The sequence below is a fragment of the Rhinolophus sinicus genome, linkage group LG01 (assembly GCF_036562045.2).
Source record: "Rhinolophus sinicus isolate RSC01 linkage group LG01, ASM3656204v1, whole genome shotgun sequence".
Lineage (NCBI taxonomy): Eukaryota > Metazoa > Chordata > Mammalia > Chiroptera > Rhinolophidae > Rhinolophus > Rhinolophus sinicus.
In genome coordinates, this window is record NC_133751.1 from 39,673,448 (window position 1) to 39,693,843 (window position 20,396).

The 20,396-nt window shown below is 37.3% G+C and overlaps 1 protein-coding gene across 13 annotated transcripts in view; it reads left to right on the forward strand.

The window, feature by feature from the left end:
• Positions 1 to 20,396, forward strand: part of NLGN1 (neuroligin 1) — a 762,859-nt gene that overhangs the window by 163,473 nt on the left and 578,990 nt on the right. For 6 of the 13 annotated variants that reach the window (XM_074328041.1, XM_074328051.1, XM_074328044.1 and 3 more), the window contains exon 3: positions 331 to 390. The exons of the other annotated variants lie outside the window; for them this stretch is intronic. In XM_074328041.1, coding sequence (XP_074184142.1) covers positions 331 to 390 — 60 coding nt within the window. The remainder of the gene's footprint in view (positions 1 to 330; positions 391 to 20,396) is intronic. 13 annotated transcript variants of the gene reach the window in all.

Genomic DNA, 20,396 nt, shown 5'->3' on the forward strand with positions numbered 1-20,396 from the left:
CATGTAGACATATTTTACATGCGTGCATGCCGCTCTTTTTGTTTATGTGTGTTGGTGTATCTGTTCTTATTTTTTCCCGTGCCTACTCATTTTCTTTCCTCCACAGCACGCATATTTAGGTAGAAATGGGTTTCTAATTTCCATTTCCTACCAAATGACTTCTGAGAAGATGCATCAACATTTCTCCATTGCATGTGCAGACTCAACGAATTGGGGATCTTTCGCACTCAGTAAATGCAGGAGCATATTAAGTTAGATAGTGGTGTTGCATGTTCCGGCGGTCTGTGATGGAGCGCCATGTTATTTTCTAGTCTTCTATTCATTTTTCAGTAAAAAGAATATCCAAGGAATGTGCCAGGAAACCCGGCAAGAAAATATGTAGAAAAGGAGGTATGTATAAAAGTGGAAATAAAAAATGGGGGAAGAAGCTTGCAAAGGAAGAACAAGATATTCTCCCCAAGGATGATTTGCTGATGCTGGGAAGTGAATGGTTAGGTGATATGTGGAATTTATTGAATCTTGTCAAGGAATAGAAAGATGGTTAAGGAGAGTTCTAGCTGTGTAGCTAATAATGATGAAGATCGTTGGTGGTACCTTGTGTTCTAGTGCTGGTAGCATCGACCAAGGTTGAATCTCTGCTTTGAGTTTGTGTGGAGAGGAAAAGATACTTAGACTACTTATTACATTGCCTTCAAGGAACCCAAACGATGCTGCCTTCCCAACTCGTCCACTTTTGATCTGCAAACCCTTTTCTAGAGATATAGATTTCTATTCCTGTTAAAATTGATAAGTTCAGTCATAAACTTAGTTTTTTGTTTCTTTATTCTTAGCTCCTTCAGAACACCCCATGAATTTTCTCATGTAAAGGTAAATTTGACATGACTATTTGGCAATTACTATTATTAAGTAATGGCATTTTTCCCCCAGCCAGCCTTCTCATTTTCAGTAAATCTTCCAGAGAAAATGAGATTTTGCAGATTTTTATACTAAATATTTAGTCTTAAAATTACCTTAACATTTTCATATTTATGTTAAACAATTTAAAACAGGGAAGAACATGATTCAGAAGCTACAATTAAATCAACCTTCAAATCATCCTCTAGCCAGATTGAGCAAATGTAGATACTGACAGCTGCAAGCTTGCATCTGAATGTAGCGTGTCCATACTCCATTTTTATATAACATCCAGTGAATCACTCACAGGAGAGTATGATTTTCTATGGCAGTAAATCATCTATGTGTTATTTTGACCTTATTCATTACTTTGTAGAATTTCCAGTCTTCGTACAGAAGTCATATTAATATTCTAGTGTTGTATGTTCTATCTTTCTGTGCACTTCTAAACTCCTGGCTGGACCAAGGAAGATTTCATTACGACCTCCTTGTGGGGTGGGGAGTGACTAAACCGTTCTATGGCAATTGCATTATATGGAAGAAGCTCCATATAACAAAATTCTAGACTGCAGATAAGAAGCATTTGCATTAGATTGAATTTTGTTTTGTTTTGTTTTTGTTCTTATTTCTTTGGTCATACTGGTAGAATGGGATTTTATTATTGATGCCATGGTTTAGGTTAAAAACGTAGTGTGCTTAAGGTGGATACAGAGACAACTGGGTGTTTTAAATAACTAAATCAAAGTCTCTAGTTTTTCTTCAAATGAGAATAGCTGCAGTAATTTACATGCCTTCAACTAATGTACAATACTGCAGTGGTTATTATTATGCAGCTTATCAAGCATGTGTAATTAGCTAAGTGACTTTCACCTCCTATCACAAAGATGTTGATTCGCAAAGTCATAAATAAAGATGCTATTGAGGAATGCATAAATAGAGTGTAATACACAAAACTATCTACAATAAAAAAAAAAAAGATAAAGACACCAAAAGGTAAGCTGGTAAATGAGAAAGGGACCTTTCTTCTCAGATCTCTTCAGAAGAGAATGCTTTCATTAGAAAATTCTTTTTCATTCTTCTTTGGATTGCTGGTTCTATGTGCTTTATGAAAGAGTTGGCAAAGAGGCAGGTAGGTTGTGCTATTTACTTTGGCAAACTTCGAACTGAATTATAATTAGCCTGAGGACAAAAATCTAGACCTACCTTCTCCAGTCTGTGTGGCTTATAATCCACATCTGTTGTGTTTTTATAGTAAACATTCTAAAAAAATTATTTAGCTTTGGTATGTAATATATCCCATTAATGTTAAATAATTTCTTCTGGTAGCTGTTTGTATATTATCCCCAAATCTATATAACAAAGAATTTAAATTTCATTTTCTACAGTCTTTTAAAAATGAAGCTGAAGTTTAGAACTTGATTTTTAAACAGAGGAGTAGAGTTATTTTTTCTCCAACTTTTACCTTTTTTTCCTTCTCTGTCATGAAGGCTCTATTCTGGTCATTTCAAGAAATTATATTTTCCTGGTTTATGAAAATATTAGACATTTAATCTATGCATATACTGATATATATTTCATATGGACTATGAGTTCTTCAACAGAATTCTACGAGTTTATAAAGATGGTTCAGGAACTGTATGAATACAGTTGTGCTGCATTTTACCTAGGTGCTAATAAAATTCTGGATTGTTATTATTTGTCTTATTTTTTTACTTGTGTGTGGTCACCTGCAGAGGCAGGTACACTATAATCTGTGCATACTGTATTCATTCAAAACTATTTCTTTATTGCCTATTATAATTCATACAGTAATCAAGGAAGTAGGTAATGAGACAGAGAAAGATCTCTCTCTCCACAGAACTTAAATTCAAGTAAGTTTACAAATAACAAGGCATTTTTTTGTACTTCAGTCTGTATAAAAGAAAATCTTCCTCCTCCTCCAAGAGATGCATTACTATAATTTTTAAGTGGAGCATTTATAATATTTTCCCGTGCAATTGAAGAAGAAAGCATATTTTTACTGATAGGTTGCCTTTCATTTAAAACAGGTCCCAGTTGCACTTTTTAATCTATCTTTTTATATTTCCCACGATAGATTGAGCCATATGTTAATTACTCTCTAGATATTTCTTCAGGGTTTATTCTTGCAAAATTGAAAGAAAAGATGAGGCTTAAAATGAGATGACTGTCAACACTTGCCCAAATAGGCAGATAACATGTGATAGAAACTGGGATTTGGAGATGGAGGACAAACACCATTTATTACAAAAACTTCATGAGAAAACTATTGCTATTCTTATTTTACAAATAAGAAAGTAGGTTCGGAGAGTTAAGTGTTCTGACCCAGTTTCTACTGCTAGTAAGTGGTAGAGTCAGGTTTGGCCCTAGTTCTTGCTTATATTGGATGCAATTCCATTACATTAAATTACCTCCTGTAGATAATTTCTATACCAGAGGCCTGTATCTCACCACCCTTTTGCCCTCCCTTTCTTCCTTCTTCTTTTGAACATTCATATATGTCATGAATTCTTTTTATTCCATCAGTTGACTCTATTTAAGACAGATTTAATGCTCACCTTAATTGAATTGGGTCAGCCACTGATTCCCAGAAAGCATTTCCTGTACTCATTTTAGTAAATACTTTTAAATATTATGCATGTTTTCTTACTGTACAGACCAAGATCCCAACATAGTCTCCTGGCTGTTAGCAAGAGTAGCTTTAATTTGCTTATGTTTCATTTTGTTTCTCTAGGTTGCTCTCTTGTGAGAGTTGCCAGCAAACAGTAAAGTGGTCAAATATTAGGCAGTAAACATGAGAAGGAGAAACTAGAGACCCAGAGAACCCACAGACGAATTGATTGGCTCATGGATACCCTAGAGTTGTGTAGCTTTGTATTTCTCCAGCACTTTCACTATTATTTGCATAGTTCTTTTGAGATTAATACAGAATTAATTTTTATTTTTATTTCTACAGTGGCAAGAAGTTTTTTTTTTATTTACCCCAATTTTTAGAAAATTAGATTCTTTATAGATGGCTCTGGTACAATTCTTGGCTCCTTGTACATTTTATTCTTTCTTTTATATCTTCTGTTTAGTAGCCTTTACCTGAGATAATATTGAATTCATTCAAAAGCCTTTGCCACATATTAATATTTAGGATATATTTGGTTGTTATTTGCATAGAGACTGATTTTTGCATGATTAAATATGCGTAACAATGACTATCCCTATCAACGTGATTTTAAAAAGAGGTTATATTCTAGAATGTTCTTCCTTTTTGCTTATACATTTTTAGCTAATTTATTTATTCATTTGACATATATTTATTGAATCTTTACTCTGTGCCAATTAGATTACTGCTCTGGATCTGAGAGATATGTCAGAGAAACAAACAAACACACAAACAAACAAAACCAAATTGTTGCCCTTCTGGAGCTTACATCGTAGTGTGTGGACAAAAAATATAGGCAATAATCAACTAAATTTAAGAGGTGTAAGAAGATGAGAAGTAAACAGAGCATGGAGGATCAAGAGTGCTGGTGTAGAAGGTGAAGGTGATATTAGAAACAATAATCAAATCAGTATAGTCCTCATTGGAGCGACGGCCTGAAGGAGATGAAGTGTGTATCTGGAGAAAGAGCAAAGCAAAGAGGTAGCATAAAGGCATTTAGGTGACAGTCTGCCTCATGTATTTAAGGAACATCTAGTATATAGTGAGTCTGGAAAGTGTAGAAAGAGGGGTGATGAGTTTCGGATGATCTGACTTTATGTTAAAGAGATAATTCTGGCTGATGTACTAAGAGCAGATTGTGTTCCTAGAATAATAGATTTGCCATCAATTAAGATAGAAAAAAAAAAGGAACGCAGAGAGGCACAGTGGAAATATGATATTTTGTTTTGGATACATTAAATTTCAGATGACTATTAAACATCCAAGTGTAGATATCAAGGAGCCAGTTTAAAGTTCAGGAGTGAGGTCAAGGTGGAGATATACATTTGGGAGTCACTGTGATGTGGAGCCTGAGTGAGAATAAAAGGAATTAAATGAAAATGGAGAAAAGAAAAAGGTACCAAATACTAATCCATGGGATAGTCCAACATGAAGAGAGGTCTGGGAGACGAGAAGGAAAGGCAATGGAGACTGAGAATGTGTTATATGTGAGATGAGAGGTAAACCGGTATTTTTTTGTTGTCCAGGAAGGCAAGTAAAGAAAATGCATCAAAATAAACACAGTTATCAACTCTGCAAAATGATCTTTTGTGATATGGTGTGGGTCTTACACACTGATGTGGGTCTAAGAGAGAATGGGAGAAGATTTGGAGTTGCTGAGCATAAATAACTATTTTAAGGAGTTTTGCTATAAAAAGGAGCAGGAAAAAAATGGGTGCAAAAGGGCAATAGAGGTTGTTTTTGTTGCTGCAGGTTAAGATGGAAGAAATAAAGAAATGTTTGTGTATAGTAATAAGGCAACACTTAGAAATATAGGAGAAAGATGGTAGAATGCTAGAATAACATCTTCAGAGAGAGACGGCATCTAGTACACAGTTGGAAGTTTTGGATGAAAAATGGTAGGTAGATGATTTAAATTATCATGTGGCCAGGGAGAGAAATGGCAGCAGGTTTCTGTCCTCATCGAATTGCTTCTGTTTGAGTTTTTTGATGTGTAATACTAAGGGAACTGAAGATACAATTAAAATTGGTAAGCTCTTAATGTGTTCTAGACATTTAGCCTTCTTAATTTATTTAATATTACAAGCTTATGAGGCTTTTATTCCCACTTTACAAATTCAGATATGGAAGACCAAAGAGATGAAGTATCTTGCCAAAAGATACATAATTTGTTGGTGGCCAAATATATTTTCTTTGAAGAGACTATTTCAGAGCAGAGGGAATAAAACAAAATAACACAATATCGGCAACAACAATTCTGTTTATAAGAAAATAGTGGTCAATTTGCTAGTAGAAAAATCACTGTAAAGGGGAATAATTACATCTGGTTCATTTGGGGTTTGAAGATAAAACCAGACTTAACCAGAGATTTGGCTTCATATTTGAATTAGTAGCCCTGGAGAGATGTGGTTAAATCATCTAACAGCTAAACAGTTTAAGTTGGAACTCTGCAATGAAGTAGATCTAAAAGGTTGTAAAGTTTTAAAAGAACAACATCAATTGTCCCATTGTTTACTGACAGGCAGAGTCTCCTGAAGCAAATGATTAAAAGACCATTGTAGTTGTCCAACTCAATTTTCCTGAGAATAAATACTGTTTTACTTATAGAAAATGGGGTTGAAGTTGAAAACATTTAAGACTTATGCCATCAGCAAAAAGAATTATGCCACAAAATAAATCCTTCGTAGAAACTGCTTTCCTTTCTCCTACTCAATATATTAGCACATTTTCTTTATTGTTTTCACATATACTCGTACAACATACTATTAGGTTAATGATTATGACACAGTATTTGCTTTTCTTCACTTCTATGTTACTCACCATTACAGATTTTGTTGATAATCTTTTGACGTTTAATATTTGTCCTGTGAATACGCTTCTTCTTCACCCAATAGTGGTACAAGCTAAAGTAGTTTAAGAAATGACCAACTTCAAATATCACACCAGTGTATACATTTACTAGTAACAATTACATAAACTCATTCTGGAGTTGATAATCTTTATCTCTGGACTAGATGTGGAAGTGTAACTTCTAATCATGGACAGAGTACTTTATATAACATTATTGTATTCGTTTCTTAGGCCTACTGTAACAAATTAGCATAAACTATGTGACTGAAGAAAAAGAAAGAAAGAAAACAAACAGATTTATTCTCTCACAATTCTGGAGGGGAGAAGTCCAAAATCAAGGAGTTGGCAGGGTTGGTTCTTTCTGGAGACTCGGAAGGAGACTCTCCTTGCCTCTTTCCTGTCTTCTGGTGGTTGCCAACAGTCCTTAGCATTCCTCAGCTTGTAGTTACATCGCTCCACTCTGTACCTCTGTTGTCACAAGGCTTTCTTCCCTGTGTGTCTCCCAGTATCTCCGTGTCCTCACTTAGCCTTCTTTAAAGGTGCCCAGTCATTGGATTTATGGCCTACCCTAATCCAGGATGACCTCATCTTGATTACTTTACTAGGGCTGCCCTAACAAAACACCACAAACTGCGTGGCTTAAACAGCAGAAAACTATTGTCTCAATTTTGGAGGCTGGAAATCTGAGACCAAAGTGTCAGCAGGGTTGGTTCCTTTTGAGGGCTTTGTAGAAGAAATCTGTTCTAAATCTCTCTCCTTGGTTATAGATGATTGTCTTCTCCCTATGTCTCTTCACATGACAGCCCCCCATCCCCCACATCCCCTCATGTTTAGGTCCGTGTTCCACTTTTATGTGGTTACCGATCATATTGGGTTAGGGGCTAATCCTAATGACCTCATCTTAACTAATGGTATCTGTAAAGACCCTATTTCTAAATAAGGTCATTCTTATTTAGAAGTATTCAGGATTAGGACTTAAACATATGAATTTGGGGGTAACACAATTTAGTCACATTCGGAGGTTATAGGTAGACATGAATTCCTGAGGGAAACCAAGCACACTTCTATTTTTTTCAAACTGAATCACCAAGAAGATCTCAGAAGGGTGCTATCATTATTGCGTATTTTATAAGTGGAGAAATTATCACTTACTGGGGTTAAATAACTCAACCAAAGTCAAATTGTGACTAGTTAGGAGTGCCAGGGCTACGTTTCAAATCAAAACTCAAATTTCATGTGATATCTAATCCCTCCAATACATATGGATTCTCTCTGCTCTTTTGATAATTTTTTTTAATTTTTAAAGTATTTTTCTGTCAAAATAGAGTACTATGCATTAATGTAGATACTTTTAAATATCGAAGTGTTCGACTCTGTGTGTACAAAATGATTCAGATTTTTTTAACTTGCTCCAAATTTCAAAAGTTTTATCCAATGGTTGCTTACATGCAAACATTATTTTAGTTAAAATTAAGATCCCTTCCAACTTAAAACTGTAGTGGCATTGATTTTTAGTACTGTTATATTTGTCATTTTAGGCAATTAGACAAAGTTCTTTTTGAAATAATTTTTAATTTAAGACCTATTTCTTTGTGTACTGTAATCCTATTCATCTGGTATCTATGTAATGATAGCACTGAAGCAATTTAATTATAGCCCATAATTTCCATTATAGCATGCAAACTTGCAAAAATCAGCTTTAAACAATGACAAAAAGAAGTCTTAATAAAAGAAACTGGGGTCAATGAAACCATAATTATAATCTTCAAAAGTAGAAAATCTGATTAATCAACAACAGTTGATTTTCTGCTCCTTAGTTCAGGACTGAAGAAAGAAGTCTTCACTCCCCTTCATCCCTTTTCTTTCATCATTCCTCAGTCCCGTCTTCCCCTCTCCCACCCTCCCTTCTTTCCTCCCTTCCTTCCTCCCTTCCTTCTCCCCTCCCTCTCTCCTTTCCTCCTTCCCTCCCTCCCTCCCTCCCTCCCTCCCTCCCTCCCTCCCTCCCTCCCTTCATTCCTTCTTCCTTTTTTCTTTCTGGTGTTGATGTTGTTGGCTCTGTTTTGTCTTCAGTGTCCCAAAGGCACTGCCTCAGGTTCCCTATATGGCTATTCCCTCTCTCTCTCAGCTGGAGTCTCCTGCAGGCATAGCACTCATGTCCAACACCACTGGAGGCTAAGTTTGGCCGGATATATACTTTACCCTCACAGAGCTTACATTGCAATGACAGCCTGCCAGTAACAAGAAACAAGATGTTTAACAAATTTAAAAAAAAGTAATTAAAGTTGACATTCAATATTATATTAGTTTCAGGTGTACAGCATAGTGGTTAGGCATTTATATAACTTACAAGGTGATTCCCCCCAATAAGTCTTGTACTACACACCTGGCACCATACATAGTTATAGCAGTATTATTTTTATTCCCTGTGCTATACTTTACATCTCTGTAACTGTTTTGTAACTGCCAATTTTTACTTCTTAATCCCTTCACTAGTTTCACCCAGCCCCACAACCCCGATCCCATCTGGCAACCATCAGTTTGTTCTCTGTATCTATGAATTTGTTTCAGAAGCAGGACATTTTTGTTGGCGGCCCTGTCAATATTACCAAGTAAATGTAAGCCTGATTTGCATTAAAATCTCAAAACAAAATGAGGGAATGGCTGTTCCTGTGAAAAAAATAAATAAAAAGGTAATGATGCTGATATTTGGTGCTGTGTTTTCTATAATAAAACATTTAATTAAATCTTTAAATGTGTATGGAGCACAAAATATGCAAATCAGAATAAAATACATCAGGCATAACCAAGACTATATCAGCCCTGTTGCCTGAGCCCACCTTAGTTGCTCTGCCAAGAAGCAGTGGTTTAAAACTGTCCATCCATCTGTTAAAACAAACAAACAAACAAACACAAAGAAACAAAACAAACAAACCAACAAAAAAAACAGCCTGTGCTGTACCTATACAATCTCTGTAAAGCTTCGGAGTGTTTTAGCTACTGATACAAAGCTGCTGAGTTATTGGGCTACAGGCTATCTCTCCTAGAGGTAAATTAACAGCTGCTGCTCTGTGGTTCTTTTCACATTTTTGTTGAGTGTGTAATCTGTGCAGGGCTCTGTGGTTGGTCCCAGAGACACAGAGATAAGAAACAGCATTAAAGATTTGCCCTCAAAGCGCTCACTATCTTGTGGGGTGGCAGATACAGAAGGAGAAAATTAGGTAGAAAGTGCCCTGAGGAAGGGAAGCAAAGGGCTTATGGGAATGCATAAGGAGAGGTGGCTATGGTTTATAGATGTTTTGTGACAGAAAGTTGTCCCTGAGGTGAGCCCTCAGGAATGACTATTAAAGTCCCTTGATGTCTTCAAAGGCTAGTGTGGTCTGTGGGACCATTTTACTGATTAACTCCAGATTAAAATATTTCTGAGTGCTCATTAAAATGGTTGGTTGCTCATTTATTTGCAGGTGTGTATGTATGTCTATATGTGTCCTCCTTCTTTGCCGGGAGAGCAGTTGTCTCCTGTCATTGCTCTCACCTTGCCAGACTTTCAAGACACTGAAACGTCACTGCCCACGTCTGAGCTACTGAATCTGATCTCTCCTGGGTTGGACAATTGAGCAACCCCACTTTTCAAAAATAAAACGCACAAACAAGAAACATTTGTGAAATGAAAACAAATCATCTTGAAATGAGCATCCCCACTATGGGTAATCTATAGCAACTTACACATGGAGATTTTTTCAAAGATTATTATTTTTTTAAATTTTATATTCTAAATAACTGAGGCTGTTGAAGAGGTTACTTTCAAATAAGTAAGGACATCTCAGGGATGTGTGCAGGCATCACTTACCCCCGATATTCAGTACATTGCACACATTATCCTGTTGTCTTAATGCAACCCTTTCCTCCTTCCTTCTCCTCTTCCTCACCATAATCTAGAACTTCCATCATTTCTTGCCTGAATCACTACAATAGTCTCATAGCAGGCCTTCCTGTTTCCACTCCTGCTTTTGCAATCTGTTCTACACGTAGCAGCCAAGTATGTCCCCCTTGCTCTCTACATTCTAGCCTTGATGATCACCTTTTGGTTACTACAATAGCCAGTCTCTATCCTACCTCAGGACCTTTGCACTTGTTGTTTCTTCTACCTTACACATACAGTGTCTACCTTTTTTCCTGGCTAAGTCTTATAATTCAAGTCTTGGCAAAATGCCACCTTGTGAAAACAGCCTTTGCTGAGCACTCTACTAAGCTAACCTCATCTGACTCTCTACCTCCAGTTATTCATTTACATTCCCTTGGTTATTTCCTTCATCATATTTTGATCTTTATATGAAAGTATCTCGTTCATTTATGTACTTACATGTTTGCTCTCTGTCTGCCCCAGAAGAACATTTCTCTTCTTCACTGCTCTATCCCCAGTACTCACAGGGGATTCAATAAGTATTCATTAAAAACATAAACAGCCTTAGAAAACAATGCACTTTGTTGGAGAGAGCCTTCATTCGCCCACCATCATTTGCATTTTTGAGTAATACTACACCTGCTACCATTCCTCACCAGATATAGCAAATACGAATATATTCTCTGCCTCTCTGCGAAGCAATCACCGTTTGTTTATGGCTCCCAAAATGAAGAAAATTTCAAAGCCCACATCAGAGCCCTTAACTAAGAAATAACAGTGTTCAGTGGTTCAGTGTCTGACAGATATTACCTGGACTCTGTTGCAGGGGCCCTTGGGGCCGAGTGGCTGCCAACAGCCGAGGCTCTTGGCTCTCTGCCTATGCACGTTACTGCCAGCCTTATTGCCTCTGTACTGAATTTATATTTTAATACAGGGCGCCAACAATGCATTTGTGTAATAGGAGCATGGAGAATAACTTGTTTTCCAGACCGAAGCCTTCATTTTCTCTTCCTACCTTCTAATTGAATTTCCCTTTCCTCTTACCCAGCCCCATTTTCCCTCCCATGATAAATCTATATTCTCTTCCAATTATTTTACTTTTGTTGTCCTTGTTGTACCCTCCACCTCTGTGATGGGAATTCTGTGAAGACGTGTCGTTTGGGGTCAGTGAAGAGGCAGAGCCTGAGTACTAGAATGGTCTAAGAAGAGGTCTAGTGGGATTTGTTTAAGGGATTTTCTACACAGCATGAAGGAGCCCTCCAGTGGCCTGTGTCTTCTTCCTTACGATTTAGCTTCAGGGGGTTCAATACCACCATTAACATGTACAGGTATCCCCTTTCCTTCTTTTATTCCACATTAGAAGGTACTAGCTGTCCTAAAAAAGCCAGAAACCACTTTATAAAATGGGACACATCAGAAAATGAGACCTTAACGTATATACAACACCACAGAGTTTTGAGAACATGGTTGGTGCCCAATAAATGGTTGATAAATGAAGGAACATTTTGAGCATGACAGCCAGTGGGCAGCTTAGATTACTGAGATAAATGGAGAGGCCAGTGGCTTTTCTAGTGGATGGTGGAGCCTGGATCCTGGACTGTTGAGGGTGGAGGAGAGGCACAATGCTAAGAGCATTATAGACCTAGAATTTCTCAATCTAGTTGTGAGAGAAAAATCAGGCAGTAACAGGGACTAGATCGGTGTCTTGGAACACACTGCAGAGCTGATGGAGGAGAGGGTGTTAGATTCCGGGCAGGACTGGCTTCATGGAAGTGTGCTCTGTGCAGTCAAACTGATCTTTGTGCTCAGAACAGCTCCACACTTAGTGAAACGCTTGACTGTCGCCATCATTAAATTCATCATCATTTTTGAACATGGGATCCTGCATTTTCGTTTGGCACTGGGCTCCACACATTATGCAGCCAGTCTGCTCCCTGTCTTTGCTGGCGTTTTCCCCATGCTGCATACCCATAGGTACTCATATAATTAGGAAAGACAGTAGAACAGAAACCCTCTGTGCGTGTTGAAAATTTTGGTTAAAACTCTCAACTACGAACATTTGTGTGTGTACCCTTACAGTTCCCCTCACCTATAAGGAGAGCAATGAACAAAGGACTTGGGGAACGTTGTAATTTGGGGAGATAAAAAGGCTGCTGTTTTGTTTTCTCTTATTCCTATTATTATGCATTTGTTCATTCTCTCATGAAACAGTTATTAAGTGTCTAATATGTCCTACAGACTATGCTAGACACTGAGGATAAAAACAATTAGATGTGGTATTTGCCCATAAGGGAGAATCAGGAAAGGGATAATAAAAACAATTATTCTAATAGCTACCACTTGTACAGTGCCTATCATGGAGCAGCTACTGTTTTAAGGGTTTTGTATGGTCACAAGTTGCTTGGTGAGGGGGTTACATTCTGAGAAATGCATCGCTAGGTGAGTTCATCATTGTGCAAATGTTTAGGGGCCATGATGACCAAAACAACATGAGATGAAATCAAGCAGAAGAGAAAAATGATGCAGTCAACAGCCATAGTAAACACGAGATGTGTGAGACTGCTGCCACTATAACATGGCACACTGTTTTACAACAACCTTTTTTTCTTTAATAAGTAGAAAGAGTACATTCTAAAATAGTGATAAAAGTTTAGTATAATAAATTCATAAAGCACTAACAATAATTTATGATCATTATCAAGTATTATGTACTGTATATAATTACATGTGCTACACTTTTGTACAGCTGACAAAGGAGTGCGTTTGTTTGCACCAGCATCACCACAAACATGTGAGCGATGCATTGTGCTGAGACATGACAGCTGCGATGTCACTAGGCCATAGGAATTTTTCAGCGTCATTATAATCTTATGGAACCACCCTCATCTATGCAATCCGTTGTTCACTGAACTGTCAATATGTAGCACATGACTATATTAACTCAATTCTCACAAAAGGCTTATGAAATCATTACTATCAGCATCCTCACTTTACTAATGAGAAATGTGAGTCATGGATAGGTTACCTAAACTGTACAAGTTTCCATTGCTAGAAAGTGGCACATCCAGACTCAAAACCAGGCACCTTAACTCTGTTGACTGGGCCCTTAGCTGCTAAGTGTGAGAAATGCTAGAGGGAAGTGAGTAAAAGTGATATATGGTAGTATGCTGCCCAAAGGAGGGACTCTCCAGTTCTCTCACAGATGGGAGCTGGTAAGAAAAGGTTTTATCAAAATAATCTTGCTTGAAAGGGCATGTGAAGAAGGACATGGCCCCTCCACTGAGGAAGAGGATTTTCTGGGATGAGGTGGGAGATGTAGCTGTGTAGAGAGCAGCATGTGACCAGAGAGTGCACTGGGAGATGAGTCTGGATGAGGCAGCTACCACGTCTTGGTGTCTTAGGAGCTTGGGGGTTTTCTTTAGGTGACAGCAAGTCATTAACAATTTCAAGCAAAGTCTTGACACGATCAAGTGAGCACTTTAGAATAGTTTCTCTGACAACTGAATAAATGGTATAATCTAGGATGAAAAACCACAGTAGAGAGGAATAGAAACATATGGCAGTGGTGTGTGAGCGACCACGAGGGCCATACCAAAGGCACTGGCTGGGGTAGAAAGAAGGGAATGAAGGGTAAGAAGTGTTGATTGGAAGCTCCATCAGGTTGGAGAGTTGGCTGGCTGATTGTTGGGAGGGCAGAGGAAGGGAAGGAGCCTAGGTTAGCTCTCGAATGTCTCCCTGCCCAGAACTTTCCTTCTTGCCTGTATTACCTTTAGCCGACTTTCTCTAACACGGCTTCTTCACCAGGACTGAAGATGAGGGCACAGGATGGAAAGTGAGCTAGAATAAAGAAATGAAGTTTGACAGAGGGAAAGTGCTCTTGGAAGAGGAGAAAGAAAAAAAGCTCCAGAAAACAAACAGAAGGACAGAATGGAACACTGAACACATTTTTATCTGCCATATGCCAGATGTAAGGTAAACTCTAGAAAAGAATGCCACACATATATATTTATTTTACTGAATCATCTTTTAGTTCTGGAACTTAAAGGAGAGATAACTATGTCAGAATAAGACAGAGACAGATGACAGGGAAGTGTGGTAAGGGGACAGAGCAAAGAGTCATAACTTTGTAACCTACCCTTGGTTATGGCAAGCTTGAATGTACAAGCTTGAAAAGGAAGACATACATAGATAGCAAATCACAAACTGTCAACTGAAAGGAAAGCAAAATCATTTAGTTAAATGTAAATTGCTAAGAAAAGCAGACAGGTGCATAATTTATGTAGATTTGTCCTAATGACAAGACAAATGAACGTAATTTTTCGGAACATTAGTAACTGAGAAAATACATGTTTATTGAATTCAACATGTATTTCTGTAGCATTGAATATGTGGCATGCTTCATGCTAGGTATTAGAATACAAATATAGTCTGTACAAATTAGTAACACACACAGACGTACATATGTGTCCTGGACTTAGGCAGTTGAAATCTAGTATGAAGTCAAATTATAAATAATCAGATAAATAATTACAAGACTAGAGAGGTCATTAGAGGGGTGAAATGTTGCAGATCTTCATAAAAATGCAAGAATTTATCAAGTTGGGTGTGACCCAGAAAAGCTCTTTAAAGGAAGTCACATTTTGGGTTTGCCCTGAAGGATGGGTCGGCTTTCAACAAGCAGAGATGTCCAGCAAAAGGAAAGAAAGGCACAGCAGTTAGCAAAGTTTGGAGACAGTAAATATCCAGTTACTTGGATCACAAAAGACACTGAACTGTGATGAAATATTGGGTGTAGTGAAATAGCAGAAGGCCTAGAAGGCCAAGATAAGTGGCTTTACTAGCACCGGGCATGCGTTAATGATGTTTGGGGCAAGGGAATAGGATAACAGGAGTGTGGTTTCAGAGGAAGGTAGGCAAGGAACGGGAAGGTGGATAATTGGTTAGATCGTAGGAAAAGAGACTAGATAAGAGGTACAGGTCCTGTAGTTGATATAAAAAGTGGCCAATGGAAATGAAAAAAGATCATGGATTTGAGGGACATTTCAAAGAAGAATTGGAAATTGCAAAACTATGGAGATGGACAGTGAGCTAAGAGGCCCTGGTAAGGTTGGCAGCAGATTGGAGACAATATGGCCCAGAGGAAGATGATGCCGTGAATAAATCATATTTCCGGATTTAGTCCAGGAATAAATGAGTTGGTGAAATTTTCAGCAAAATTGATCATGTGAAAGAATATACCATCCTTTTATTTATTTTTATCAATATGGCGGTATAAGAAAAGCTATGAGTTTATAGTATGTTCAAATCAGATGTTAACCTCATCAACGCAAAGAAATGCTCTGAAAAAATCCTACATTCATTTTTTTACCAACAAGGGGGGAAAAAGAAAACATGACACATCTTCTGCACTAAAATTTCCCTTTTACTGACATTTCTGAGCTGTGTATAATGCTAGATTTCTAAAGGGAAATGAATAGGGTACATAATACTTCTCTCAGAAAAAAGGCCACCCACCGCCATTGGCTGTGTGAATATAATTTTCACTGACAAGCCAAGATGGAGACATGTATACAAGGCCAATTGCCAGACTCAGCCTGTTTTTCCAGCTATTTAACTGTACACATCAAGTGCTGTGTTTATTTGCATGGAAATGGAATGGACCCAAAGAACTTAAAAGCAGTGAAGCTACGTGTCTTGTTGTGAGAAATACAGATGGGACTCGTATGCTTTTCCCTGGGACTTGTACACCTAGATCATTAAAACCACATAAACCTCAGAGAAAGACTGAGAATACGGAATGTGGGACATGAAGTAGAAAATTATCTAAAGCAATGGTAGGAACATCTGGCAAGATCAGAGTATGATAGAATGCCCAGATTGCTTTTTGATGCTGACTTGCTGGAAGGAGAAGAGAAATAGTCCGAGGAAAAAGACAGGGGGAAAAAAAATCAAACTCGTTTTGAGATTAGGAAAATGAAAGTTCACATTTATCAAGTGATCGTACTGACTGATCAGTTTTCATAATATGATCAATTAGGAAATTTGTTTTTTTTTTGTTTTTTTTTGAGGTTTTGGAAAAATAAAAATAGAGAACAAAGTAACTAGCTGACCCAATTAGTGAACACAGCAAGTTGCCATATTTCTTGCCCAATAGCAGATGCAGGCCTTAGGGGAGCTGAACACCACCTTCCAGATCATTGAACAAATGACTTCTTTAGTGTACTAATTATGCTGAAAGAGTTAAAAGAGCTTCTAACTGCATCTACACCCTAGGGAGTGTTGAGTCCCAGGGAAACTCAGCTGAATGAAGAACGAGACTGTGACTATTCCTAAAATGCCCACATCCTATCCCATCACCATTCTACAGCAACGTGTATTTATTCCTCTCAGTCCACCTTGTTTGCCACGTCTGTGTTAGTAGCCTGCCTCTAATATGGCTTCTACAAAAACTTCAGTGAAGGTCAACCTTAGTGAAGCTTAAACAATGCTGCGTATTTTGTCCTTAAAATCCTTTGGCATGGAAGTCAACCATACTGATTGAGTGTTGGCAGCAGGAGAACCTATCTACGGTGTTGTCAAGGAGCTCCGTCTGATGGAAAAGGAAGTTAGGACAGGTACATACACAACGTAAGTGGAATGGAGGGTGATTATGTTCACGAAAGAAGAAAAAGCAGAGTCTTTGAAGGTTTGAAAGGAAGGAGGGATGATGTCCAATGGTAAATGTGTTTTGGATGAGGTTAGAGGGTGGACAATTGAAAAAAAAAGAAACAAATAAAAAAAAAAAACTGATAGGATTTAAAATGACCTAGAATAATACCGACTTATAAGTACACAGAGTGTGCCAAAAAAAGTGTACACATTTTAAGAAAGGGAAAAACTATTAAAATTGTAATGCTCAGTATATACCGATAACAAAAGATGACTACAAGTCATGTCTGACTTCTGCAATTACCAGAGGTGCTCAATGTGGTTCCCATCAGCGTCCACAAACTTCTGATTACGGCAAACTACTGCTTGAGCAACGTGGACCAAAGTGTCCACCTGTATACAGTTTTTTGGCACCCCTGGTATATGGAAGGAGAGAAGTGTGCCAAGACGAAAGAATAGCGTGAGCAAAGGGAGCATGGAGGCAGGAAAGAACAAGGCTTGTGACTCTCAGGTGGCTGGAGTTGGGCTGGCAAACAGGTAAGGTGTACCAAGAAGGAAAGATTGATTGGGACTTTTGTGAAGGACTTTGAATGCCAGTGTGAGGATTTTACATTTAATTTGGTAGGCAAAGGGGAGCCACCAGATGTTTGTGCATAAGAGTGAGGTGATTAAAACTGTTTCAGGAAGATTAATTTGGTAGTTGTCTTTGGTTAGATCGATGTTGCAAGAGGCAGGGACTTTGGAAAAAAAAAAGTTAATAGGCTTTTGTAATTAAGTCATGCGACAAGGAGTTGATCAGTAATTTAAAAAATATCTTATAAATATTTAAAATTTCCTGCAGTCCCATTGATATCTGTTTAAAAGGCTTCAAAAGAATTTCAATAAAGAGCATTATTAGCTCCCCCCTCCTTTTTTTTTTTTTTTTCCGAAGAAGGAAAGGTATTTTGGAAGAACCAGTACATACAGTTGAAATGTACTCTGGGAAAGGGGCTGGGCCCTCTGGTCTCCTGCCAGCAAATCAGCTGTGGAAAGAATTCTGGCTGGTTTCATGGCTTCCTGTGTTGGCTCTGTAATTGTGTTACTGTGTGACTTTGAACAAGTCATGCCACCTTTTTGGGCTTCAGTTTTCACTTGTGTGGAATGAGGGTTTGGGCTCCATGACTTCTAGAATCATTTCCATATTTCACATTTGCCGGGGTTTTTTTTTTTTTTTCCCCAATAGGAGCAAAGGGAATTGCAGTAAATAAAAGGGTTAATATCTGTCTGCATTTTCTTCTGCCTATTTCACTGACTCACCAGGAATTCTAGAGAGGAGGATGAGTTGAATACTTCACTTCATGCATGAATTTAATGGAGCATGAGCTTGTTTCATTTCTTGCAACAGTTTAAATGCCATCTTTAATGTTTTCTTGTCATGCTACTGTTGCTGTTTTTTTTTCTCTTCTGTTTCCAAGAAGCTAAACTGTAGCAGATGTTTTTTCCCATGTCCTACAATGAATTAAGGATACATTGAGGATATGTTTTCTTCTTTATATTTAAGAAGAATTAGAATACCAATTTAAATAAATTAGCTGTGGTATATTGGTATATCTTAGTTTTATCTGCCAAGGAATAATTTAAATCAGCTTGCTGTGCTGTGTAGTACTTTAAAAACATGAATGCAAAACAGCTACCACATGTAATAAGAACAAACAGAATTAATTCAATCAATTAATGAATTATAATAGAACAGAGAGAATATTAGGCAACCAATGGTAGTATTTCCAAGACTAATTTCCAGCTCACAGGTTGTCTGATTTTTCTTAACTGGGTAGATGACATGGTTAATAATTCTCTTTTATGTTTTATTCTCTTTATTTACATTTTCCCTCTGGAGGCTTCCATACAGTTCTATAAAAGGCTTGTGAAGATAGCACGATTAATATGTGTTACAGTGAGAATCTTCCTGAACTCTACAGTAATTGTTAGAGATTACACACATGCCAGTTTGCTTGGACAGATGTAGAGAACTAGTGAGTCAAATATGCTCAACTCGACTCGCTTGCTATTTCCATGATTCTAATGAGAAAGACACCAACTGTTTCTGGATTTACTCTATTATGTTTAAACAGTATTTAGCAGACTGAATTTGAGTTGTCAGGGGACAGGGGATACTACTGTTAGAAATGTCATTCCCCTTTAATTTTGCAGAAAAAGTGACAGATGAACTAGAACGGTAAAGAATTAAGGCAAAGGAATGGCATTATAGAAATTAGAAAAAAATACCCTTGATATGGGTTTTAGAGATAAGCTAATGTGAACAGTTTTCTGAGATGTGGACAAGTATTTTGCGAGTGTAGATTTTGGAAAGACTATACCTCTTCTCTCACTGCCTCTCTCAGAGACATGCATATCACCATGGCTACCACCCTGGTATTTTTGCTCATATTACTGTTGGATAAGAAAAAACAACAACGGATTTACTTATTGGTTTTAGTAAATCTGTTTAAACAGATACATGTGTCCATTTACTCATGCTTCTGCATCTTCTCCCAATTCATATGTCCATGTGGGTGGCATATGATTGGGATGGTCTCTGTCTTTCCCTTCTCTCTTTGAGATGACAAAAAAGACATGTTTGTTTTGAGCTACAAATCACAAACAATTTATTAAATAACCTATTATGCACTACTGATGCATTAGCTAATAAGTCTTTAGTTAATGATACAATATTAAATGGGTACGTTGACTAATAAAATAAGGTACTTAAGGAGTAGTCACTCAAATCACTTGACTTATTCATCTGAATCTGCCCAGAAAATCTTAGAATGTTAATATAATACAAGTTGTCTTTAAGAAGTCTATAGACACAACTCAATTGAGTTTTAACAGAGTTACCATTTTGAAAAGCTCAGTACAAAAATTGATATAAACTTACTGTTAAGACTATGGACTTTGTTATAATATAAAGGATAATAGAAACATATTTGAAATTTACTGTGATTACTTTTTTTTTCATAGCTAGAAATATAACTTTGGTAATTGAATTTAATTCAGCATTTATACCACAATACATTCACATGTATAAAGTCCCTTCTTGGTTTATGTCCTGTAGATCCATACTAGTAGAACCTTCTGCAGTCATAAAAATGTTCTGTTATCAGCTCTGACTGATATGGTAGACAGTAACTCCATGTGGCTGTTCAGCAGTGAAGACATGGCTAATGTGACTAAGAAACTAATTTTATTTAACTTTTATTAATATAAATTAAAGTTTAAATAGTTACCTATGATTAATAGCTACCATTTTGGACAGTGCAGCTAGATGATGAATATTAATATCACCAGAAGAAAGATAAAAATCATCTAGGATTTTCAAATATGAGTAAAAACTGAGTGTCTATATTTTGGAAATTTTTGAATTTAGAAGATAATAGCTAGAAATTGTTGCAA